The sequence below is a fragment of the Podarcis filfolensis genome (genome assembly GCF_964270895.1).
Source record: "Podarcis filfolensis genome assembly, chromosome: 17".
Classification (NCBI taxonomy): domain Eukaryota; kingdom Metazoa; phylum Chordata; class Lepidosauria; order Squamata; family Lacertidae; genus Podarcis; species Podarcis filfolensis.
This window is the reverse complement of record NC_139621.1, coordinates 30,361,116-30,388,758: the sequence shown is the minus strand read 5'-3', so window position 1 is coordinate 30,388,758 and position 27,643 is coordinate 30,361,116. Positions and strand designations below refer to the sequence as shown.

General features: G+C 40.6%; 1 protein-coding gene across 3 annotated transcripts in view; it reads right to left on the bottom strand.

Moving 5' to 3' along the window:
* Positions 1–1,381: 1,381 nt before the first annotated feature.
* Positions 1,382–27,643, bottom strand: part of KCMF1 (potassium channel modulatory factor 1) — a 43,449-nt gene continuing 17,187 nt past the window's right edge. For 2 of the 3 annotated variants that reach the window (XM_083593759.1, XM_083593760.1), the window contains exons 2-7: positions 16,501–16,668; positions 10,314–10,453; positions 6,760–6,861; positions 4,894–5,068; positions 4,098–4,380; positions 1,382–2,011 (exon numbers count right to left, since the gene is read on the bottom strand). In XM_083593759.1, the coding sequence (XP_083449885.1) occupies positions 1,750–2,011; positions 4,098–4,380; positions 4,894–5,068; positions 6,760–6,861; positions 10,314–10,453; positions 16,501–16,668 (1,130 nt within the window). In that variant the 3' untranslated portion in view covers positions 1,382–1,749. Of the gene's footprint in view, positions 2,012–4,097; positions 4,381–4,893; positions 5,069–6,759; positions 6,862–10,313; positions 12,091–12,571; positions 13,430–16,500; positions 16,669–27,643 lie in introns of those variants that run through there. The other variant, XM_083593761.1, reaches the window with a different exon arrangement.

Sequence of the window (27,643 nt, the reverse complement as noted above, 5' to 3'; positions counted from 1 at the left end):
CTCAACAATTAAAAAAAAAAATCCCTAGCTGGGTTAAACTCCCAAGGTAACCAGAGGGCTGCTGTAAAATTCCCCCTTAGAACATTCTGTTGCAGAGACTAAAAAAAAGAAGAACCAAATCTAGTACTGTATTTTATATAGAAATAACTGGAGTCAGAAACTAAAAACCAGTGGGTGGGGCTTTTTCCCATTTTCGATGAGAATCTGTCCTTTTAAAACCCCACCATCCTGCTCAAGTCTGCAATTTAATTCTAAGATGCTTGCTATGTAGCAGAGGTGGAAAGGGTAGAGAGGGGAGATAGAGATGAAGAAAGTGAGAGAACCAGAGATAAACATGATTATTGTCTAAGCCTAGTTTAGATTTAATCAGAAGCTGTGTGCAATTTTGTCTTTATAGTCTAACTTTACATTCCCTTCCCCACCACCCCAACCCCCCCAAAACAAAAAAACCCTCCTGTCCCTGCCTTGGGGCTATTATGAAAGTCTATGCACAAAAACACTGTACATTTTTATACATACAGGATTAATAGTATAGGCATGTAGGTGGCATGATTCAATTAAAAAGGCTTTTTACTTTTTTTATACCAGGAAAAAAAATCAAGAAATAATAAATAAAAAGGTGCTAGAATTAGCATTAAGAATGCAGTTGTAATATATTGACAAAAGTTTGGGAAGTCAACCTCCTCAAGCTCTCCTGTTGCTGACAAGTCTCTGCAAACTAGGTAGCAAATACATAAATAACTCAAAAACATATGATTTGAGACTGTGAAGGTTTTTAAAACTAAGACAACATAATCCAGGTTAACTTTTGTTTTCTTTTAAGACAATGAGCAAATGAATAATCTACACCTGAATAAAACATGTTTTAACAGTTTGAAAATGGTTTTCTTTTAACAACCACAAAAAGGAAAAAAAACTTTTAAACAAAGTTGAACAAGTATTTTGATTATAGGGCACACAAAAAGCCCCCTTTGCCAGAAGATTTTGGCAGTGGCCTTACTTTTGTGTCTCCTAGAGATGCATAAAAAGCAGGCTGAAACTCCACGTGGATGTGTGGTGGTTAAAGAGAGCAACACAAGGGTCACACCGAGCAAAACGTCACACCCTGGAAACAAGCTGTCCCACTGCAGAGCTTGCATGATGTGCAAACGGCACATGTAATAAAAGTGGTTCAGACGTACATTATTCAAAAGCTACTTGATGGCCACACAATGCTAAGTGAGCATTAACTTCTTTGCCTTGTAACCTTTGAATAATGGGAAAGCTTTTGGGGGAGGGGGAGGGAGTCGTTTATAGTTTTACTCCTTGTATTTAAATTTTTTTAAATGACAAGGTCACTAAAACTCATGCACGCTGCAAAAAACCTCATGCAGTAAAGGTAAACCATCCAAGCAGTTTTTATTCATTAATATTCATAAATACACACAGCAGCTTCATTAGAGATTTCATTTTTTTTTCCTCTTCAGTTTGAATGTGGAGTATTAGGAGAACCTTTTTGCATGTCAAAAAGTACAGGGCACAGAGGATTTCCCCTCTGATCTGCAACCTACATTTACCTGCTAGAAGTAAAAATTATTTTTAAGTGGAAATGATTATCATATATATCTTTCTCTCTTCCTTTGAATGTACACAATGTAACAAGAGTGACAGACCTGAAATTACAATCACCAAAACAAACCCAAGATAGTTGTTGTCCACTTTCATTGGCAAATACAGCACAGAGGACATTGTCTGCGAAGTGGGATGTCATCAAAGAGGAGGTGGAGGAGGCTCGTTTCCTTTATTACTCTCTTTTAAATTTAGATTTTCTAAAGCAACATCTAAAGGCATAATATCTACACAGCCCATAGCACCAAAATCGGCAACCTCCCCACGCTCATCCTCATCAGAGGAGGAGCTTTCTTCCCGCATTAAAGTGGACAGCAGAAGCTCTTGAACAAACAGGCTGCGGTCAGCTCGCTCACTCTCCATTGACTGACGCTCTACTTCAGACATCTTGGGATCGTTCAACCTGCACAAGAAGGGAAGACAAAACAGGATATAGCTGAAAATTCTGAGGCGTGGGAACACTGTACACACCAAGTGTCTAATAATCTACAAGATCATGAAAAGACCTGTGGATGTCTTGGGTTCAGAAAAGATGCATCTGATTTATTTCTACACTAGGAAAGAGATGATCAGAGACTGCCAGTGATCACTCCTGGCTTATATCCAATACGCTGAGTCCCTAGCGCCAGCACTCTGAGACCTTAACTGCTCCAGTGCTGCTTCTATGGAACCCATTCAGTTCTCCTGAAAAATTCTCGGTTTACCGCAGGGTAATACAACTTTAGCAAACCTGCATAGTAACTGGAGGGATTACTGCTCTGATAGCTGAATGTATGCTGCACACACCATTCAACTTTCCCATCTTCTGCTATCACATAGTTTGCCACCTTGGTACTTTTTGTGTGAAAATGGAACAAAATGGAGGGTCGCTGTGACATTCTGCTACAAAGGGAGGACCCCAGGAACCTATTCAGGAGCTGAGATTAAAATCTATTTCCCAGGAATCTTCACTCAGGGATTATTCTGACCCAAAGATGGTATTGGGTATCTTTTAGAATTTATCTGATCAAAAGTATAAAAGTTGCCGAGATGTAAGCAAAGAAGGAGAAGACCTTTTTTAATGAAGGAATCACAACAAACGAGATGTTTAAAACAAGGTTCCTTCTCTGTTTTTTTAAAGAAGGCATTCCCTTAAGATAAAATTGAGGAAGGAAGAGTAATCTTACAGAGGAAGTAAGCAAGGCAAAGTTGAAGGGCCAAACTGAAGGGGCCAAAGTTACTGAGGCCAGTATGAGTAAGTGGGAAAGTGGCTTAAGAATTCTCTTTTCAAAAATGTGGCTAAGTTTTTCAAAATATGGCAATTGTGTATATCTGTGTAGATTTGAGAGGCCCATGCCATGGTACTCCATATGTGGTATTTTACTCCACTGGGGTTACCTAAGACTTCTAATGGTACAAAAGCAGGCTGTAGGGAGACAGTGGAAGCTGCTAATCATATGTAGTGGGCACACGTGGGAAGCAGATGATTATTAGTCTCAGTTCTACAGGATCTAACTTTCCTTTTAGGCTTTATAAACAATTTCAAAGTTAGCATATAATGTAAATTGTGAAGGCAAAGTTGGCCATAGCTTGATACTGACAACACAGTCTCCTTCAGTAAAATAATGTCTTTGGGAGGTGTCAGAAGAAATGAAAATGATTTAAAAATAACATAATATTTAAAATATGATAATCAGTCTACAGTGGAGTACCATTATTAATTGGTCCCCTTTTGTTCTATATTATGAGTTCTCATAGAGATTTTGTTTAAAGAGGAATTAAAGAGAAATAATTGATTAATCCATTACTATCTCGGTATTTCTACTTTACAATAGATACAATTTTTGTAATGCGTAGATTTGAGAATATGTATATGAAGGATTTTATACATATGTATATGAAGGATTTCACGTGACCCGGAAGTGTCTTCGGACAGCGCTGGCCCCCGGCCTCTCAAGTGAGATGGGCGCACAACCCTAGAGTCAGACACGACTGGCCCGTACGGGCAGGGGTACCTTTACCTTTATATGAAGGATTTAATTTGTTGTAATATATTTTGATTCATAATATTTTTTAAAATATGCCAGCATGTTGGAATTGAGAGTTAAACATAATGAAGTGCATCTACACATAACAGCACTGTATTAAACAGCCCTCAGATTGCTCAGTCATTTTCTTGATTTTTCCAGGAATGCGAATTGGAAGAAAAACCTGTATTCAAAGCCTACTTCTAAATTGCAGTTTGAGCCACTTTAAAACTCTTATCCCCTCTCTGTCCTTTGCCACTTAAGCCAACAATTTCGTTTTAGTAGATACAAGCGGTAACAGAAAAGGCACAAAAGTTTACGTGTGCTTGGCTGCAGATAATGACTGCTGAAGGAGGTGGCTAAAAAGCAGTTTGTGGGAAGGAGGAACATGCCATCAAAATACACAAATTTCAAAAGCGGGGCTGAATTCCTGGAGTGATTCAGAACCAATAATTGCAATTCCGACCCTCTAGAACGAGTTACCTTGTAAGGAGGAACTGAGAGTTCTGGATAGCCTGCTGACTGTTTTCTGTGTTGGATGTGTTGGTTGTTGCTGTGGATTGTGTAATAGTGGTGGTGACGCCGCTAGTGTTGGCGCGCCTTGTCGCGTTACGTGCAGTCTCCAGTTGTTGTCGTGCCGCCTGTGCATGCTGCCGTTCTAACTGCAGTTGCATCTGCAGTTGCTGCAACTGAGACGCGGAAGGGCCAGAGGAATTGAGCTGTCCCCCTGCAGAACGCCTCACGCCGGACAACTGAGATAAAAGCTCTGCCAATATAAAAAAAGGATTCGGGAATTAAGAGTGGACTCTAACGTAACCACACAGTCCTCTGCCACTACCACCTCACTCTCCCACAGTATCTATTCCATAAGCTTCCCATTTTGCTACTACAGGGTAAAACGGACGAAGGTATACTCATAGTCCCTAAAATGCAGCCCCAATGATCTCCTACCCTGACACATCATTAGTGTTTTAACAACACAGTAGTACATTCAACAAGCTGTGAAGATACTTTGAAGTGGCTGGAATTATTGCTCAGAGCAGTTCCTTAAAACTCTCTCAGCCAGCTCAAATAGTTCATCATTGCACCAACTTCTTAAAAATATAAACATCCATGTGGAATGTTTAAAGCTCTGATTCACTGAAGACTATTCTAGAGGGAACAGAGATAAAATCTAACAACAGATATTCCTGCTTTTGGGGGGGGGCGAGGTGGAAGAATTTAAATCATGCAAGTGCACAAAAATACAAAGGGATATGTAAATATTCACAAATCTTACCAGCTATAGGATCCATGGCTTCCCTATTGCTTGGAGAATATGAACTCTGCGAAGATGAAAAACCACCAGTGGAACTGCTAGTAAAGTGCATGTTGGATCTACGTGCCCGAGGGCCACCCAAACCCCGGCCTGGGTGAAACATTCTACGTACATGCCGAACACCACTGGATTCGTCGTAAGCAATGAGTTAAGGGAAGGAAAGTGTCAACACGCAAACAGGAACGCCTTAGCCACTAAGACAATGGACTTGTAAAGAACAGGAGCAAAGCTTCCTTCGTAGTTTAGAGGAGAAATGGCCACATTCAAGGCTAGCCAGCCCTCCAAGGCCAGGGCACTACACTCACCAGGCATCCATACTGTATGCAAACACACCTCCCCGCCCCAGCTCTTGTTAATTGGAACACACCACTCTCGTGGCCAGCGCTGGGCTGAGAGGCTTAAATCTCTCCTCCCAGCCTAGTGCTGCAATAATGGCATCTGAAGAGCAGACGCAGCAATTTCCCTCCCCATTGCATTACTTGCGTGGGAGGAATGGAACACCAGACTTGGTGAAAGGGCCCGATTATTTGACACAATTATGGCCACATAAAGCAGATGCACCGAGTATGCAGACTCTGCTTAGTGTGATGCTGGCATCCAAAACGTGTTGAGTTTGGGGTGCGCTGCTCTGCTAGAGTTAGAGGCATGCTCCAGCTTGCCTGCCCCCAATGCTATAATACAGTGGTTCCCAATTAGCTAAGTATTGTGGATTTCTTGTTATTTAAAAGTCAAGCCTTGGACACCCCCTAAAATTTTGATTATCTCCAATGTAGTTTTTGTTATGTGAATGGTGGCACTGACCCCCTGGGTGGGTTAGGCAATTCCCAATTGGGAACCACTGCTATTTTGTGTCTTCTCAAGCTTAGCTTGGTGTGAACCAAGCACAACCCCAGTAACTAGCAAGGTCATAAAAAGCAGTTACATTTCTATCTTCAGATCCCCTTATCTAAAAAAATCACACTGGGTGTATTAAAAACAATTTTGCACAATATTAGCATTATAGATGCAAAGAGCAGGGCAATGCGCAGCAAATGCCAAATCCAGAGGAAGAACTGTGAGGGGAGAGAGACTTTGTTTGCTATCAGGGGGTGGCTAGTTTCACCCGCGTTGCCCCAGTTCCAGCCCAAGGAACCTTCAGAAGGGAGTTGCTCCCCTGGGCATTATGGGTATGTGTATTTTAATGAGCTGAATACAGTAAAAGATTATCAGTCATGGGGGTGGGGAGTGTGTATTTGTTAAATCATATATTTTTGCATTAATTGTGATGTTTACCTTTGTTTTTTAGTTGTTGCTTTGTTAATAGTATTTTATAGATTGTAATTGGTTCACTGAGGATTTGTAAATTATTCTATATAATTTGTGCTGTATTTGTGATGTTCTGTCATGTTATTGTCAATTATTGTTTGTAAGCCACTTTGGGATATATCTGAATGAAAAGCGGCATAGAACTATAATAAAGCAAATCAAGAAAATACAGTCTCAGAGGCAACATGCCAATGGAATTACAAGCTACAGGAATGTATTCTTCTGAACTCTTTCTTGGAACATTCCCATAGCTTGAGGAGAGGTTACTTGCTCAGAGAGAAAGTATTTCTTTCAAATCTTTCCTCAAAAGAAAGGAAAATAAATCCTATCAGTTTATACTAGCCAATAGTGGTACAATTAACATGAAGTGCTCCAAGCAGAGTTTCTCTTGCTTATCTAGCTATTCAAAGAAAACTATGTAACACGCTAACAAAAGCAGCTATTTCAGAATCAACATGGGTGGCTATTAGTATAGAAGGCAAAAATTCTTCAGTTGCTTCTTCCTGACTTAGGCAAGGATATTAAATCTCTTGGAGCTCTATGTTCCAGTGTAAGATGAGCTGCAAAGTCATCCGTAACATGATTGGGATCTCCTCCTGGTAATGCTGCACATATCGGACAAATCTGTAATGACAGAAGAAAGGCCATATGAGCAAGTGTCTTCAAGGCCAAAAAAAAATGACCAACACGCTGAACAGAAGCTACTACATGCTGAGAAAATAGCAGCCCTCATACAACTCACCCTCCAGTTCATAACGATTCTCAAGACCAGCCTTCCAAATAATCAGGAAGTCAGGGAAAGCCCCCATTCATTCACCTGATTGTTGCCTGAGCACTGCTCCCCTCCTTGCTGCCAGTACAAACAGGAAGGAGCTGCTATCATACAAAGAGGTACAGCCCTGTGCCTTTCATGCTCCTGGACAGGGAAGAGCCAAGATGAGCAACTGTCCTTGGTACTTCATAGTTTCTTCACAAACCACGGCTCTTAAAGCAACTGCTCATTTTCTGACTCCTCCAGACGTAACATGGAGCACTTTGTGTCTAAAAGAAGGCAAAAGAGCAGGGAGCTTCCATGGCACTGCTATGGAGACAGAGTGTGGGCTGGTATATTCTTCCTTGCTAGAGAGGAACTAGTTCATCAGCTCCACCTAGTTTATCCTGGCAAACTCCAGGGGAGGGGGCTTGCTTGAACTGATTTTCTAGCCATCTCTCCCTAACAGAACTACTTTTTGTCCCTAAAACTCTGCTACCGAGAAAGGGAAGGAAAGAAATATAGGGTCAGTCCAGGCAACTGGGGCACATCCTTCCAAACAGAATTCTGTATGAGAGAGCTTCATTCTGGAGGTTTGCACTCGCCTGCCCCCCCCCCCCTCTAGAAAGGCAGAGAAACAGAAAGCCTAGCAAGCAGCCTTGAAAGCAGAGGATCCTCATTCTGGAGGCAGCACACAGAAGCTGTTTCTCCTTTCCAGAAGATGAGGGTAAAAGCAGATCACGTACCACTTGTACTAGTATTACAGGACAATACTAAACACAGGGCTGTCTTGTCTGAAAACAATTATTACCCCAGCCAAGAGGTTACTTTCAAGCCAGATAAAAGTACTGAAAGTAGGACTTGTGCAAAAAACAAACAAAACCACAAAGCAGATGCAACATTTCCCAGATGGATAGATGGGTGTTTACGAGTGTCCATTTGTTAAAAGTTTTAGTTCTGTTTTAAAGGCATCTGTTCTTTTTGTGTTTTTAACTGTATTTAATTATCCTATGTGCAAATTGTCTTGATTCAGTGGTTCAAAAGGCAATACATAAAACAATTGTAATAATAATTAGAAACATGACACGCAGCAGCCACTTTAGACAGAAAACAAACGATTACAAAGGGAAGATTTAACAGCACTTGTGTTTCAATAAATATGAGTGATTTTGATTTAGCTCAATCATTTTACTAAAGGGACAGGAAACAACTTCAGGCATGTCGCCATACTTTTAAGCTTGCTGTGTCTTGTGCCATTCTGCTTTCAATAATGAGAAGTAAAACGAACACAAAATGCAGACTTATCTGACTATGCAAGAACATGCACCGACACATACGAAGTTTTGCTTCCCAATAATTCTTCCATCCCTTTATGCAGAGTCTCTTTAAACCCAAGCATTTTTATAAATGACAGATAATCCTGTGTGAGTTTGTCCAGGAGACCAAAACATACAAGACTTCAAAGCTTTTCTGTGCCACACCAATTGGTGCATCAAATCTGATGAATACAATTTTAAATAAACCTATATGCAAGTTCTGATTTTGTTGGGCAGTGCTCAGGCACCTTTGCCCCTTCCAGTCTTCTTTTTTGCTGTTAACTGAACTGCCTTTGCTAAGTCACCAGTTTGGAGCATGGGGGAAAACCTTAAGAACTGCCTGCAAGCAACCTGCCACATTTGCAGAGGCAGAGAGACTTCTAAGTGAATGAGACAGGATTATGGATCCTCTGATTACTTCTGGAATAAGCCTAACCTCCCTACGGCATTGCACAGAAAACTCTCAAGAGCAATGCCTGGGATACTAGGAAGAATGGAGCACTTTGCTAAGCACTATCATCACCATTCAGACTGGTATAGTATTTCACATCTATGAAACACTACTGCCACCCTGTGGAATCAATCCTAACTAAGTTACAGGCTGAATTGTAAGATCAGTAGTGCTGCAAGGTTTAATTGGCAGATTAGTCAATGAAAGCTTGAACTCTGAGGATTAACTGAGCCTTTCAAGAATGTATACAAACACCTCAACTGCAGAAAGGTGTGCTTGGTTACATATTTGGAACACCTCGCTATAAGGACAATAATGGAACAGATGTTCTTCGTCCAGTACTTCAAGCCAGCATATGGAGGTTTTGATAATGTGCATATTTAGTTACACATAATCAATTAAAAGGAAAATGATGAATCAGCTGAACATTCTTTAACTGAAAACTAGCAAATTTCAGCACCAAATTTCTTATTTAAACCTGCACTTGGAAGCAAAATGTGTTTTATTCTCCAACCACCAAACTGCCCACAGGCTGATGGACTCAGAATATGCTGATTCAATGGCAACACTATATAGGTACCTTTACCTAGGTAAAAGTGAAACTGCACCCTACTAAGCTCAAGCCTGCGATGTTAACAAAAGAACAGGGATCTTACTGTAACCAAAGCATAGAAAATGAGAGAACCAGGTTTCCTCTGATGCCCGCCCCCAAAAGAAATCACAACCCAAATATTTTTGAATATTCTCCCATGCATGTTATCCTCTGAAAGCTAGCATATTGCATAGTTAAAGAGTATGAGCTACAAGCCAGCAAGTCTCTGGCTCAAATGAGCTTCATGGGCAGCCTCTGGAAATGCATGGATAGTAATACTGGTCTACCTTAAAGGGCAGTTGTAAGGAATATTGAGATAATGTACGTGAAGGTCTCTGAACACCCTAAAGATAGATATTTGGCTGAAGAGCCTGCTGTACCAGGCCAGTGGCCCATCTAATCCTGCATCCTGTTCTCACAGTGGTCGAACTCATGCCTGTGGGAAATCAGCCAGCAGGATTCAAGCACAAGAGCACTCTCCCCTCCTGTGGTTTCCAGCAGCTGATATTCAAAAGCTCTGCTGCCACCAGCTATGGAGGCAGACCATAGCTATCCTGGCTACTAGCCCTCAATAGCCCTCTGCTCCATGAATTTGCTTGATTCTCTTTTAAAGCCTTTTGGTCACACGTTTCCTCCAAGTGTAAATAGCATGGCCTTGCATTCGGAATGGAGAAAGGGCAACTGCATTTGCTCAGATATAGTACATTCTCAAGGTAAAGTCTGTATTATTTTCCATGGGAGGATTTTCCAGGGGAGCGGGGCCAGAAGAGAAAACTTGAAAATAAAATTGTCAATGGGGGGGAAAAGACATTGGTAAGTGATCTCCTGCAACTTTTAATATTAAATTAGTATTCATACATTATAACTAATTTTCTATTTTAAAAAACCCCTACGATAGGCAGAATTTCAAGTTTCAAGTTACTGTTGGTGTTGGTGTTATTCAGAAGCAAGGCCGACTGTGCTTACCACTTCTGTTGATGTTTCTGCATGTTCTGAAGTAACGTGTTCTTGAAGAGATGTTTCCGTATACCCCATTTTTCCACAATAAGGACAAGTAAAAGACTGTGGCTGCTCTACAGAGAAAGCTTCTCCACCATAGTACAAATCTGGGGGGAAAATAAGATGTGAGAATTCCATTCATAAAAAATGATCATGGTTACAAATATAGGACACACCAAACTTAACTCAAACATACAGTCTAATGTACAATTCAATTAAGAAGAGTTGCATCCAACTAATTCACAGTATGTGTGGAACTTCCATGAGTACAACACAACTTTCCCTCTCTTTCTTCCCTCTGCAGCCCCCAAATTTGCTTTGGATTTGCCCCCAACCCTCCAGAGCAGATTTTGGGGAGTGGGAAGTTCTACTGTTTACACAAGTTGTTCTGCACATCCAATCAAACACAATTAATCATCTCTCACAATACAGGATTTTCGTTTTGTGTTTTGTTAGCCACATAATCTTTTTTAAAAAAATATTATTCAGAATTGAGAAAGAATCTACAAGGCTAATGGCATTTTCCTACACAAAGGAATCCTAATAATACTATGCTTAGAAGTGCTAAGTGTGTTAATATTTTCACACCTGAAAACAAAGCAGTGTCAACAACCACTAAGGCATCTTACGGAATAATATACATCATTAGTTCTTTAAACAAGAAAAGCTCAAACACCAGATCCAGTTTTCCTCTGCTGCATTTGTAGCTGGTAGGAGTTTGTACACCTGGACTCACAAGAAAGTGGTCACAAAGCCAAGCAACCCCAAACAAATATACAAGCAGAAACACAAACTGATGCTCTCCACCACAACTGTAGAATGACAATAAAGCCTCCCTTGACATGTGTTTATGCAAGGGAAATGTTATTTCTCCATTGAAAGCAGAAGCATTTTCTTTGTTCCCACATTGAATGAATATACCATGAGTAGCAGCAGCAACAGCAGCAGTGCACTTGGCAGGCTGGACTCAGCCAGTAGAGCAGGAGAATCGATCTCAGGGTTGTGGGTTATAAAAGATTCCTGCATTCCAGGGGGTTGGACTAGATGACCCTGGTGATCCCTTCCGATTCTATGATAATGACAGACATAACCTCTACTAGATATATGTGCTGCCTCCCTTGAAAAACTGCCACCTATTCTCCATGTCTTAACTATGCTGAAGGAATCTGTCAGCACTAGTTAGAACTAACCAACAATTCCCTTTAACCAGAATCTGAAACCAAGATTAACATCTATACCACCAAACTGTTTAAATGCAGTCCTGGGGAAAGGTTTGCTTCAGGAATGAGACAGGTTGTAGGGACAGAATGCAGGTCCCAGATGTTGGATTCTGATTTGCTGACCCCTCTTCTCAACAGGGAACAAATGTTATAACTGCACAATGCAAACATTAAAGCAACACGGAACGCTTGAAGCTGGATAATCCCACTCTCTCCACAGTGAATACAAGAAAGGTTGGGTAAAATATCCAAGTACAGCTATTCTTCCTCAAGCATACAAAACAGAAAACATCCTTGAATGCTGTTGTACGTACCAAGCTATGAAAATTCACAAATGATGCTTATGTGAACTTGAAGAAGAGCAAGAACATCACTCGGGAATACAGACTGCTACTTGGTCCCACAGAAACCAGCAGAAATAGGACAGTACTTAAGAAAGCTTGCTCTGTATATCTCTACTCTAGCACTTAAGCAGATTTTAATGAGGCCACATAAGTGACATTAATACGGTTTTCAAGTGAGGTCTAATGAATATCCCAGAAAACTATATCCATGGCAATAAGCTAACAAGCTCCCTACGCCACCTTGTAGTCAACCAATATTTTCTTAAATGAAAATCTACTGAAGAACCATCACTTTTTGTAATACAGTGGTACCTCAGGTTACATACGCTTCAGGTTACATACGCTTCAGGTTACAGACTCCGTTAACCCAGAAATAGTACCTCAGGTTAAGAACTTTGCTTCAGGATGAGAACAGAAATCGTGCTCTGGGGGCGCAGCAGCAGTGGGAAGCCCCATTAGCTAAAGTGGTGCTTCAGGTTAAGAACAGTTTCAGGTTAAGAACGGACCTCCGGAACAAATTAAGTACTGGCTGGACTACGTTACCAATAATGATGTTAATTTCCCCCAGAACTGCAACCCAGAACTGATTCTTTGCAATTCCTTCTCTCTGATGAAACAACCTTTTTTTATGATAGTAGGGTCTAGAATATAGAAGAGGTACCTCTGTACATGTATTTCTCACTATAAAGGATTTTAATCTCTGTAGGAGCATGAAGAGTTTTTAAGAGTTCACGTAGCCTCCCAATCAGTTTTGGTCTGCAGAGCAAAGCTTTTGGTACCATTACCGCTGTTTCTGTAAATGATGTTCTGGTTTAGCTATTTGCAACAGTCATCCCAGACACTAGCCAGAAACCTCTGGAATCCATGTCCGCATAGGGCAAATCTTGAGTTTCGCACTGCAATCCAGGCATCACAATGTATCCATAACACCATAGATAAAGCTAGTGGTGATTTGTGGTGGGGGGTTTTTGGGGGGTGGGGAGTGGTGTCCTCCTGACAGCAGCATGGTGTTTGCCAGTAGAGCTCCAGGCTGAAGCAGTCAACCTTGCAGGTGAATCAATTTGCTGAGGCACTTAACTGCTGGCTTTGATGGACCTGTTCCATTTTATGCTATTTGTTTTCATTTGATGCTTATTCATATTGTTTTATTTTTCTTTCGCAAGCGGCTCTGAGAACCCAGATTTAAAAGTGGGATAGAAGTCTTCTATATACTAGACCCTGCTATCATAAAAAAGGTTGTTTCATCAGAGGGAAGGAAATGTGAAGAGTCAGTTCTGGGGGAAATTAGCAACATTATTGGTAACGTAGTCCAGCCAATTCAAACTCGGTACCTCCTCTCTACATTTTAAAGCAAAAACTCCTCAGCAACATTAAAACTATTTGTCCTTTATCTGGTAGCGGAAACCTGCCCTGCTGTGGGCCCAGGGATGGAAAGATGGTTTCAAATTTTACAATCAATAACTGGCTCAAAAGGGTTGTACATGCTGCAGTCATGGAAAAAATTGCTCATCAGCGGTGTATGCTGCAGGAAAATGCAGGGCCTGAGGATTATGTGGATATTTGCTGTAATTTTATTACATTTCTCAGAATCGCCCAAGCTCAATATAGTCCCCACAAATTATTTATCTGAAAGTATTTTCCCCATTTGTTTACCTTATCCATGACTTACCCCAATTTTTCTTTCTTAGTTAGAATCTGTTAACGCTCTTTCATTATTTTAATCTAAATGTGCATTTATGTATATATATATATATAAATGATGCCATTTTTTTCTTTTATATACCCAAGATGTGTATTGTTCTTTTGTTCTTTTCTCTTTAAAAAAAACAACACATGCATACCCATTGATTTAAAAATAAACAATTTTTAAAAAGGGTTGGTTCATCAAAGAGAAGGAAATGCAAAGAGCCGCCTGTCCCTTTGTGTTTATGAATTGTTCCTGCTCCTCACTCCTGAATCTTCTTTTAAAATGAAATGCAGAATGATATGCCAATATAGCGGGAAAGGCCCTGTATACTCAGGTCTTCCAGTGACACATGTCTGAACAAAATGTAACATGGGAAAAATTATAAGCCACAGTAGACATTAGTCACATTTCACAAAGTGAAACTTGGCCTCCTCATTTTCTGCAAGAAGTTTGCAGCTCCAGAAGTCCTTTTCTACACTACAGCAAACAAACCAGAAAGCAGAACAGGATATGAGCTGGTCTGTAAACAGCAAGTTAGTTCCACTCAGGCCTGATTCATAACTCATACTTTGCCATCTCTCCCCTTGTGCTTCTGCTGCACAGCGCTGCAGAAGCAGCACAGTTCTTCTCAATGCACAGTCCGGCACAATCACAATCCTCTGCTGGTTGTGCATATAGCTCCCATCTGTAATCTATGTCCTGTGCAGACTCTTCTATAATAAAAGGCACCATAACAACGATACACTTCCCTGTACTGGGATGGGTTGTGGTGATTTACTATGCAAACCATCCTATCCATGAAGGGAGGCGATTACAGATATTCCATGACTGGAAGCTTGACATGCAACAATAAACACACTTCCGGGATGAACCCATTTTCTTGAAATAAACACATATGAGCCTTTAGATTTCCCCTCAACCCCATCTTATCCTTGCAACAAGCTGTGAAGTAGCCAATGAGTTTGATGGTGCAGTGGAAACCTGGACCTGGGTCTCCCCAGTTCCCTGCTTGACACCACACAGGCTCTTTCACAGATCCTCTTCTCCCAAAGATTTGACAGAAAGCCTGGCTGAGAAATGGACAGGCAGAAGGGAGGGAATAAATTGCGGGAAATTTCTGACTGGACTTCCTGCAACTCCACTCGGAGAATAGGGACAGGACAAGCTAAGGGCTGTATGTTGAACCTGGAATACAGCAGACAAACATAATTCATAAGTGGATGAGGAGGAAACACTGTAACGTGTGAATGAAGAAACTACAGCTCTCCTATTTTTGTCAAACCACCAAACAAGCTTGAGAGGAGGCAGGTAAACCACACCATAAACAAACCTGTACTTGACAGACGTACAACCACATACACTGGAAGCAGCATTCCGCTAAATATAGGCTCTGGTACTTGTCTGGAGAGCTAATATGCCCCCCCTCTGTTTGAATACCACTTCAAAACAAAATTTTAAGAATGTTTTTAGAATGTTGGATTATTTTGATTGTTGTTAGCCACCCTGAGCCCAGCTTTGACTGGGGAGGGCGGGATATAAATAAAAATTATTATTATTATTATTATTATTATTATTATTAGCCTCAAAGAAGTCTTATCTCAGGCTGAAGAATGGAGTTTAAAATGCTTCAGACAAGTACATTTTGATCATAGATATTAAAAATAACTTTTCAACAATGATAAAGTCACAGAACCTCAAAGTAAGAGAGAGCTATAAAATTAGTAAAAGAGAACCTGCTTACATCACTGGAAGGTATTTTATAGCTACACTCCCGTAACACCATTATAACCCAGGTAGCGGTATGTCCCAAGGAGATACAAGAAATGAGTAAGGTGCACTGAAGCTACAGAGGCTGCCCAAACCTGTAGTATGTCTAGCAAGGCAAAATTACATGGTTTAAGCAAGTGACTATGTTATGTATCAAAGTCAAAAGGTGTGGTGCAGTGGCTACAGCAGTTCTTCCCAGAGAGAGAGAGAGAGAGAGAGAGAGAGAGAGAGAGAGAGAACAAGAAACAGTTACAAATTAGACATCTAATTCCATTTTGGTGGTCAAAACATACACCAGCTGAGCCAACACATGTTTTGACCACCAAAATGGAACAACTTGTTGTTTTTGATGGAATGCTGGCCACTTTTACTCTGCTCTGATTACGCTGTGGGCTTTTCATATATATGTTATTGGAATTTAATATTTGAAGTTCTGTACCACTAAAATGAGAATAGCCATATTGCACAGGTTTATATCTTCGGTTTTCTGGGGAAAGGTAGCAATTCATTTTTGAAATTTTTTCTCTCGCTCTCACATCTCCCTACACTTTGAATTCTGTATCTACAATTTGCATTCTACTTCCACTTGCCACACTACTACTTCCTCTTTAAAGGCTAAGGAATTAACTTCACTTGTTTTTCCTTCTAATTCCAGGTTCAACAAAATAGAACAAAACAAAACAAACCACTGATGAACAGCAACAATAAAAAGGAATTAACCTGTATTTGATTATTCATGTTTATGAAAATTCATGTGCTTTTAAAATAATTGAATATCCCTTCCCATCTTCCTGTTTCTTCTTATACACAAAACCCAATTCTATGCAAGTTGACTCAGAAGTCTCACCTAGTTCAGTTAGGCTTAACTCCCAAGTAAACATCGATTGGATGGGAGGCTAAAAATCATAAAGTGTCAGCAAGGGGCTTAACTTTTTTTAATTCCCTGTGCAGTGCTTGTTTGAATAGTGCTCATATTAAATGCAATCAAAACTAAATGAAGAAAAATAAAAGCAAAACAAAATAACGTATACATATGCCATCTGAAAAGAGCAAGGTTAGTTTTGGGAAACATCCTAAGTTATATAAAAATCACTATATATGTATTGTGACCCCCCAAAAAAGCAAGAATCACTTACCAAAATCTACCCTTGTTAGTATGCACTGCATTGGATGGTCAGTTGTATGCCTTGTCGTCGTTGCACCACTTTCATAACAAGATGCACACAGATCGTAATCGTAGCAAATTAAACACTTGTATCTGCGACCTCGAAAATTTCCTTTTAAACATGCATCGCAGCTGACACCTACAAACAAAAAGAAATGGTTATTAACTATACATTATACTATATTTAAATGTAAAGTAGTGAATCTAGTAATACCTACAACTTTTAAAATTAATTTAACTCCACTGTTAAGTGTTTCATGTTAGTCACATAGTTTCTATTGGGAAAGAAAGGTGGGCTATAAACTGGATGAACAAACAACAAATTTGGGTGTAGTTATTGCCGTTATGTGAAAGAAACCCATTTGGGTTGCTTAGTGAAGATCTTCTTAATTAACCCTGAAAACAAGAACTCAAAGTATGAAAATCGCTGGTTATCATTAACATACTAATCGTAGCACGCTTGAAGAGCTGTGTAGATAAATATCTGTGCTTCCTAGTAGTAGTCACCTAAAAGTTAATGGTAACTTTGAGTTTAACTATAACTACTATTGTGTCCACTTCAGTTGACTTGCAATGTGTTAATTCAGAAGAATGGTCAATAACAAAATGAAATAATGAGTTTCTAAAAGGAGGAACTTTTCAACAGAAGAATATGGTAGAAGGAAATTTTCAGCTCCAGATCTTTCATCTGACACAACCACACAACCTCTCTATTAGTCCTTGTTACCAAAGTAGCAACAAGTTATTCTTCTGTCAACATTTGTCAGATAAAACGCAGAAAAATCATTCATCTTCCCTTTCAAAACACACAGTAACCCACAACAGGTGCAAGTTTAACATTCCAGAGAGCTCCTCGCTCTACAATACAAATTTTCTTCACATTCTGCAATGTTTTTGAAGCCAGGGATTTGGATGCAGACTTTCCAAGGATAATGCTGTTCCTGGAACACTCTGCTGGAGGAAGGGTAAGAAGAATTTCACCAATTTCTCATTCACCTACAGCCCTTTGAAAAGCAGCTCTAGAAGAAGAGCATGGGAGATGGTGCTAGGGGGCAAATCTGCAAAAATCACTTTCCCCCACTTTGTCCTTAAGGTGGAGCTACTGCTGGAGCAGAATCCCATCCACCAAACAGAATAAGTTATTCTGTTTGATTTTATATTTGCACAAGAGTATATCCTGATCTGGGGACACGGGGGGGCGCTGTGGGTTAAACCACAGAACCCAGGACTTGCCGATCAGAAGGTCGGCGGTTCGAATCCCCACGACAGGGTGAACTGCCATTGCTCGGTCTGTGCTCCTGCCATCCTAGCAGTTCGAAAGCACGTCAAAGTACAAATAGATAAATAGGTACCGCTCTGGTGGGAAGGTAGACAGCATTTCCGTGCGCTGCTCTGGTTTGCCAGAAGCAGCTTAGTCATGCTGGCCACATGACCCGGAAGCTGTACTCCAGCTCCCTCAGCCAATAAAGCGAAATGAGCGCCGCAACCCCAGAGTCGGCCACGACTGGACCTAATGGTCAGGGGTCCCTTTACCTTTACCTTCTGATCCAACCCAACGTATGCATAATCCTAAAGATAACAATTTGCAAAAAAACAACAACCCACAACTACAAAGTGTAATAACCTTCCCACTTTTTATTTAGAAGTTTGCATAAATAGGAATCTTATTTATGTATCTGTTAAGAGCCACATAACATTTAACCAACTTTAAAATGTTTCTAGGTATGTTTCAAAATACCTAGTAAAATCATGATCTCAAGCTTCTAATTTATAGTAATTGCACAATTGCCTGTCTGTAATTGCGATGCAAAAGTTCAAAGAGAACTGAACGTTCTCTTTCAGTTACAGATCTAGAGCAAAGATCATGAGCAGTACCTTGCTTCAATCCACGCCAATCTCTCAAAACCACAACTATTTTTCAGAAGACCCTGGCAGCTGGTTCTGTATTTCTACAATGACTCTCACACTTAACTGGCAGACAGCAGCTCACAGCCTTCACAAGGGCAGTATTGCCACGGATCACTTATTACAAATCAAGGTATCTGAAATAGCGCTTACAGCAACACTGTAACGTAGACCACACAATTCGGCGGAGGGCAGGGAGCACAGAGGCTGAGAAAATATAGCAACTTGCTATGCAGTGAGCTTGTACCAAGAATGCACTGCGCATCTTCGTCTTTCAGACTACCTGGATGAACAACAGTAATGAGGACATCCCCCCCCCCAACATTGCCAGTCCTAGTAAATTATTGATAAGTGAAATATGAATTTGCATCAGTGACAATACAACAGAACTGCTTTCCTAACAAAAATCACACCCACACTTTCAGCCAACAGTCCTCCAACTAAATGGCAGGCCTCAATCAACCTCTCTTTGGATTTCCAGAACGCTGACCCCATTTCCAACGTCGCTCTATGACCATGCGCCCTTGAACTTCAGCCGAGGTGTTTTCATTCTCCCCAATCCCCACAAACACTTTTACTTCCCCAACAGATTTAGATTGCCAATAGAAATAGGACAAAACCACTGAAAGCTATGCCACTGGAGGGTAGAAGGATAAAGATAAAAATGGCTCATTCTAATTTTAAATGATGGAACAGACTACTTTCCTAAGATGTTTTCAGCATTATTCAGGCGCTAACGTTTCCGCGTCCAAATTTAAAAGGCTGCTGTTTCTTTTGGTATCATCTAGAAATGTTAAGGTAAACTTAAAGGGGTTTGCTTTCTCATCAAAATGTTATAAGCTTTCTTATAATGAAGGCGTAAATGATGTTTGTATCAAACAACAATATACAACATCACAGTATTTCAATTTTGTAATTAAATGCTCTGGAGCAGTGTTTACTTAATTGAATTCCTTTACAAGAGCACACACCCCCCCCAAAAAAAGTTGCAGGGCCAGGCTGGGCTCTGACGGTTGATTGGGGCAGCCCTGAAGGAGCCAGGCAACCTTGTGCAGTTTCCGGTGCTCCTTTTGATGCTTTCTTTTCAGAATGGTTAATTGCTTCCATTTTACAAAGGCCACAAAAGACACCTGAAATAACCCAAGGGAATCAAAACAGCAGCAAAAGTGTGGAAAAACACCACATTATGCCTTTTGGATTTTATTGTGCTGATGATATACACAATTTATTTTCAGCATTGCAACGGGGGGGGGGGGTGGCGCCTAGATATTCCATTGTGTTGACTATTACCCAGGTTTAAGGTGTCATTTGGCAACTGTATCCGAGTTTCTAACACTGATGTACAATTCATAAAGTGGGAATGGCCCAGTTTACACCACTTACACACCTTTCCAGTGCAAGTTCAAGAACCTGATCACTTGTTGCAAGGAAGTTCAAGAGACTCCAGTACCCAAACTACACCAGTCCATGAAGGTGCAAATCCTCTTCTGTTTGAGGGATCAATTTTAAATTGGCAGATTGAGCTAAAGTGTCATTTGACCAATCGTTCTCGCTTTTTTCGCTGTATTTTCCATAGGCCACTTGAAAATTGCTGAGGTTCTTTGTGGATCTCGTAATAAACCAGGCTAGACTGCTAAAATGAGTCACTTAACTGGCAGGTGTTTAGGGAGAAATCAGTAATCACCAGCAACATACTATGAAGGTCAAGGGCCCCACGCCAGGGCCTTGTTATCTAGTTCAATAATCTGGCACTGGTCAAAACAGCCTCAATCTCCACCATCTGAAAAAAAATTAATCAAGCACAGGGCCAAGGTCAAATATTCTTGACTCTTCTGCAACCTTTCTGTGACCACACAAACAAAGCTTGCAGACCACAATTTGAGAATTTCTCCTAATTAAACAATGGTAGTCAAATTGTAATAGATGTGGCTGAGAGTGAAGGCTACACTCCTTTATTGGTTGAGACAACTATGGTTCCAATATGCTACTACAGCAGAGATTGAAAAACTATTTTTAGAAGCAAATGTGATTTTTAATACTGCATGGTAGTTTGGGGTTAATAAATTTGTATGTTAAACTTATTACAGTATCTATTAAAATACCTATAAATGATATTTTGGCAATATTAATTTAAGTCAATTAGTTAGAATACATTCATTAACTAAAAAATATGTAATCAGTGCTCGTAAATGCACCCAAATGTATTATCTCAACAATTTTTTTGAGGTGTCCTTGCTTTCACTTTTTGAAATGTGGCAACCCTAGTTATAGGGAAATTCATTTCACACTGACTCACAAGCATCACATGACACTGCATTAATTAAGCCAACAGGATATGCAATGGTCCCTCCCCCCCTTCAACTTCCAGAAGATGAAGAAGCAATAAAGGGAGAGAGAAAATACGTTGTTCAGACCTAATAAGAGAAATGTTTGAATTGGATGTACCTTTATGTACAGTAATAGACTACATCTTGGAATTCCACATTTGTTCATGGCAGTTTTCAGAATACAATATAAAAATAAACAAAAACACCTGCACTTCTCAAAAATAAACCCAAGATGACAAGGTACAGAAAATACATTCATGTTCTCATCATTGCCAACAGCTATCATTTTGCGGTTTTCAGGACTTTTGAATTCAGCATGGTGATTTTTTCTGACTGTGGCCCCCTTCTAACCTTGTTTCCTTCCTGTGGCCCCCCATGGGCGTAGCCAAGGGGGGCAACTGCCCCCCATAAGTAAAAAGCAATACAAATCAATACAAATCTGAGGTTAGGTTCTGCCCTCCAACATAAGCCTGCCCCCCTAACAAAAATTCTGGCTACACCCATGTCCCCTCCCGTCCTACTGGTAGAAAGGTTTATACCTATTTAAATGTTTTGTTTGTAAACAGAACATGTTTTATTTATATATTTTATAATTTATACAAAATACATAAAATGATAGGAACGTATGAAATATTGTTAAAGCAGAAAAACATGGAATCGTCTTTCCAGTGCAACCCCCTGCAATGTAAGAAACTCTGCTAAAGCATCCATGACAGATGGCCATCCAACCTCTGCTTAGAAACCTCCAAGAAAGGAGAGTTCAGAACCTCCCAAAGGAGATCCATCTTCCATGTATTATAAAAAGTAAACAACATTTATTTGAGCACAGTTATCTGACACAGAGGGGGAAACCTACAGATATAATCCAAAAGGCACACAGGAAGTTCTGTATATATGGGGAAATTTTTAAAAGCAAGTGGTCCTCACTGACCCGGTGCAAAAAAATCTCGTCATCCGGAGGAGTCCTGGCTGCCTAGACAAAACCCTATAGCCCCACACACCCTTACCTGGGAGTAAGGCCCACTGAACTCAGTGAGGCTTTCTTCTGAGTAGACACTTAGGTATTTACTAGATGCAAGTCAGCAGCACCAGACGACCCCATTCAGCTAGGCACTGGGGTGGATTTCACCCTGTGCCTTGAAGAGCCGGGCCAAAGCTGCTAACGGGCCGTGTCCCTTGGCAACATCTGAAAGCCCTGATCTGCCAGGCGCTGGGGTGGATTGCACCTTGCAGAGTCAGGCCTACACTGGTGGCAGCAACAAGCAGCTCTGGCTCGACCAGCCCTACCAATTGCCACCCCACCACCACACGTACCTGACCTGGGGGTTCTGGACTGCAGGTTCTACTGGTCAAAATGGGAGGCTGGTCAAAATCACTCTCTCCCTCCAGAAACAAACCAGGACTGCTCTAAGAAAACACATGTGGCAAAAAGGAGCATTAGGCCCTGGTGGGCCGCCCCCTTACCCACTTGTGTTTGGCCAAGCAGATAGCCAGTCAATCAGGATTTTTTTAAAATAAATGATTTCCCCCCTTCACTTCTTACTTCCCTCTGCGATCCCCTAACCTCATGCTGTGGCCCCCATTTACACGGTTTTCACCTGTGGCACCCCTTGGAATATCCAGGGGAGCCCCAGGGGGCAACATGGCCCCCGGTTGGGAAACACTGGTGTAGGGTGCAATTTAGCTAATTTTTTCTAACAGTTTGGAATAAGTTTACAAAAAACTAAGTGCTGATGCTTACCACAATATTTTTTGTAAACACTTAATTTCCTTTGACTCGCCAGAGCCCACAGAATGTACAGTATTTTAATGATAAAGCAGACACCCTCCTGCACAATTAGGAAGTAACAAGATTTATCACCATCCTTTAAGCATTCTGACAAAGTGAGCTGCACAATAATAAAATAATGCTTTTAGAAAAGCTAAGTTACCCTGTTTAAGTTTTGAATCATATTAATTTGTATACTTTAGCAATTATTTTATCCAAAGTAAGATTCCAGCATTCTCTGTAACATGGGGAAAGAGGTTATAGCTGCAGATACTGGCAGCCTAATATAAAACAAAGTGGGAATAGTATGCATCTTTTATCACACCTATTTCCCCAAAACAAAGAAGTCTCCAAGAACCCCATACTTCAAAATCTAGATAATACTGAAAAGAAACTTGGATCTTACATCATTTATGCCTGTAGGTAGTGGGGGACAGATTCTAAATGTACAGATTTACAGTTCTGTATTGTTCCAAATATACGAAATACTTCCGCTCTGTTACTCATTATGTTAAAACATTGTAAGTTTGGTTTTGTCTTCATTTTAAATTCACCCAAAGTCCTAATTTCTCCTTAGCTTTTATTAGTGAGATCATTGGACTTCCACACTAAATGTATCTTTAGTATTAAGTATAATTTCAACTTGTATAGGAGCTGACATTATACTTTAGGCCTTACAGATTAACTTTGCTCCTTAACTACATACTCATTTTATTATAATGTGGCTTCTCTGCCTTCTGCTGTGCTCACAATTGGTTTTAGAAAACTTTAAATTATATTGGTACAAGGACTGAAAATTAGTTGCAATTTTTTTAGTAGCAGCAATAATGTTAATAGAAGAGTAATGAAAAACTAATGAATTGTCCTCAGTTCATTGTTGGCTTAATAAGATTAATATTGCATTAGGAACAAAGGACATTTCAATCCACTGTATCTGAAATCATTTCAATGTTTACCAAGCATTGAGAGGCGGCTTATGGGGCAAAAAATATTTATACCCTTATGGGGGTGTTGTTGTTGTTGCTATGTGATGGAAAAACCATATTACATATTTTATAAATGTAGTTTTTTGTAGGTAGGATTCCTGAATGTATGTTTATTGATAATTAAAGTTATCAATAAAAATATGAATTCAAAGAGTCTGCTTATGTGAGACTCCACAGCCTCCTTCACAAGCACCCAATATAATGTCTTGAAATGTTCATTCCTATAATTAATTCAAGAAGGCGTATCACTGAACAATATCCATGGACTGAAAGGCTTGCTGGTGTGCCAGAAAAACACTACAAAACAGATTTCAGTTGTTCTAACTAGGGATGAGGGGAAGTCCTAGCGCAGAAACAACAGGCTGATTTGTATTGAGTAGGGACCTAACACTTTGCTGCCGTGAAGAAAAACAGAGAAGTTGCAAGGTAAAAACAGAAAGGGCAAATAAAATAGTTCTGGCAAAAAACAAACACACAGATATGAGTAGCAGAGGAGAAATACAAACAAGCTACGATTCTGAACAGGCTCCAATGAATATAATGTGGTGGAAATAGTTCAATTTTCTCACAATTCTGACACATTTTATATGCTGAAGTCATATATGCAGCAAGTTCCCAAGCATGTTTATTCAGAAGTTAAGTCCAACTAATTTCGGTTGGGCTTCCTGTCTATAGCTGTGCAACCTCACTCATTAAAACTACTTTCCAATGCTGAAGACAAGGAAACAATATAATCAAGAGCAATTATCAGCTTTATCCTCAGACAAATACCTTAGGAGCGACCATCTCTTACTGGTTTCTGACCCAATTTCTTATAGTTCAGCTGGTACAAAAGCAAAAAGAGCTTTCCTGTTGGACATTTTAACATGCAGGCTGCAGTACTATGAACACTTATTAAGGAGCAACAATGGGGCTCATTCCAAATATGCACAGGATTTCACTGGGCATGTAATTTACTAGTTGAACTAGACTATATAGGCTCTACGTGGGGCTGCCCTTGAGACTGACCCAGAAACTCCAGCAGGTGCAGAATGCCGCGGCGAGACTCCTTATGGGGTCTTCGCTGCGAGACCACATTCATCCGGTACTATATCAGCTGCACTGGCTCCTGGTGGAGTACAGGATCAGGTTTAAGGTGCTGGTTTTAACCTTTAAAGCCCTATACGGCCTAGGACCCTCGTACCTACGGGACCGCCTCTCCTGGTATGCCCCACAAAGAAACCTACGGTCTGCAAATAAAAACATCCTGAAGGTCCCAGGCCTCAGAGAGGTTAGGCTGGCCTCAACTAGAGCCAGGGCCTTCTCGGCTGCGGCTCCAATCTGGTGGAACGCTCTGTCACAAGAGACTAGGGCCCTGCGGGACCTGACATCTTTCCGCAGGGCCTGCAAGACAGAGTTGTTCCACCAGGCCTTTGGTCAGGGCGCAGCCTGACTCCCTCCTCTGGCAACCTGCACAGAGTTTTGCTTAATGGTTGCCATCAACTTGATTTTAATTAATTTTATAATGAAATATTTTTAGAATGTTGGTTTATTTGATTGTTTGATTATTTGATTGTTGTTAGCCGCCCTGAGCCCGGCTTCGGCTGGGGAGGGCGGGATATAAATAAAATTTATTATTATTATTATTATTATTATTATTAAAAAATCAATGAAGATATAGGACTTCACCTTAAAATCCTTACCTATGAATAAGACTGAACAAAAATATTTCTCCCATGGAAGTCTGCTTGATTTGCCCATGATCATGGTATCATGCACCAAGGTTTTATGTCCATTTGAACTATGACGACGTTCAATTTAAGGGTACTGTATTTCTAGAAAGGCTTCTAAATGGAAATCTAGTCTTCCATTCAAAGTACAGTGGTACCTCGGGTTACATATGCTTCAGGTTACAGACTCCGCTAACCCAGAAATATTACCTCGGGTTAAGAACTTTACTTCAGGATGAGAACAGAAATCGTGCAGCGGCAGCATGAGGCCCCATTAGCTAAAGTGGTGCATCAGGTTAAGAACAGTTTCAGGTTAAGAACGGACCTCCGGAAAGAATTAAGTTCTTAACCTGAGGTACCACTGTAGACACAAAAAGTACAACAGGGAAAACTGGGCAACACTGTAGCATTAGTTACCCCAACTGATGAAAACACTAACTATGAGTGTGGTGTAGAGAGAGGTTAGAATGTCAGACCTGTGAGACCAGGGTTCAAATCCCACTTGGCCATAAAGCTCACTGAGTGACCATGGGCCAGTCACTGCCTTTCAACCTAGCCTACCTCACATGGGTTGTGTGAGGATTAACAGAGGAGGGGGAGAAACCTGGAGAAAATGTTCCTTGGTGGAATAAGAAAACCACAATACACAATTACCTTATTCTAACTCTAGTCATGGCTATGTGTGACTAAGCTGTGTTGGAATGTCCATGCAAATGAAAATTATCTAGCCAAGATACATATTAGCATTTATATACACACCTGAGAGCTTAAATCAAACACACATCCAAAAGCAGATGTAATTTCAATGAACTGCACTTCTCTGAACTAGATGTGCACTCAGATACGTATTGCAAACCACATTCTAGAAGAGCCAGTGACACATATTTCCACAAGGGATATTAACTTCAGTGAGACTTCCAATATACTCTTATGTACATAAGACCATTTACGGCAAAGTAAAGGAGGGGAATATTGCTTTGTTTCCATTTTGCAACCATGACAATCAAAGGCGTGTACCAACATATGGCAAGACATACTCAATTTTCTCAACTGAGCAGGAGAACAGCAATGTGAGGGTGAGGGATTTATTAGCAAACACCTTGTCATTGTCAAGATCACTTCCTGTCGAGGTTTAGATTATTGGTGGTTTCTCCTCCATGCAAGGATGGTGGCCTTATTAGAATGATACACACACAGGGAGACTAATAGACTCTCCATTACTGGGGACCCTAGGGGGCTTTCCAGCTGGCATGGCTAACAGTCCTGTCAAATCACTGGCTACTCTGCGGAATGGAGACACAACACCAGGTGGCTGATGCGACTCTTCTCCAGCTCCCTTTCCAGCTTCACAGAGTCTGCTCCAATCTTTGGTATACATCAGAGCTTCAGGGTGCTAGAACCCAGGTGGCAAAAAAAATATCACAGCAATTCTGATCAAATACAGCTCATTATGCCGCCTTCCTCTTGTGGCAGTGATTATGGCAAATAAAGATTTCTTCACCACTCCAACATCTACAAAGTGCTGTTCAACAGACCTTTTCTGGATGGTTCTGTCTCTTGCAGTCTGCCCAGGTGGGGCTGGTGAAGGAGCTTTTGATAACACAAGTTTGAAATTGGGAGAATAAAACTGCTTGCATCCACAACAACCAGGATACTACCATTGGACACCACTGATACTACCACTGTCCTATTTTGATGGGTGGTTATTGTTTACTGAGGCTAACAAAGTAGACAAGGTGCTTTACCCCTTTTAGGACTTCAATTAAGATGCACAATTCTGCACAAAAACTGGTCTACACTGGAAAACTATTTCCAAACTGAATTAGACAGACAGACAGAAAACTATTATACCCTCAGGTCGCCCAATTAATGGAGTGCATACACTCTTGAATTAGTAAAATGACAGAAACACACCATAACAAACAACTGCAGTACTTTTTCCGTTTGCATCTGCCCTGCATGATCTCAAAACACTTACTGAATACAAATGCATCTCAAAGATATGAAAATTTCCCTAATAGTTATGATTGTCTTTAACTTCAAATAACGGTAAAACAATGTGGGGAATACTTTTATGAGGTTTTTTAAAAGTGTTTTAACCCTTTAAACAAATAGAAACTAAAGACAACTCTGATTTCATTTACCAACACTCGAAAATTGGTCCCCAATTCCCACTGGACATCTATCAATCTGGCTCTGCTTCCTCATTCTGCTCAGTCCTATGATTTGATAATCCCCCCCCCCTTGAAGAACAGCTTGCCTGTTTGTACCTGTCTTCAGGCAATTTCCCACCTTCACAATAGGAAGGGAAACCAGGGAACTGAAACCATTAGACTAGAATGCATTCTTGAGACCAGGGACACCTAAAGCCACTTAATTATTCCACATAAGCTTCCCTCTCCTTCCTCTGTTGTCTCCC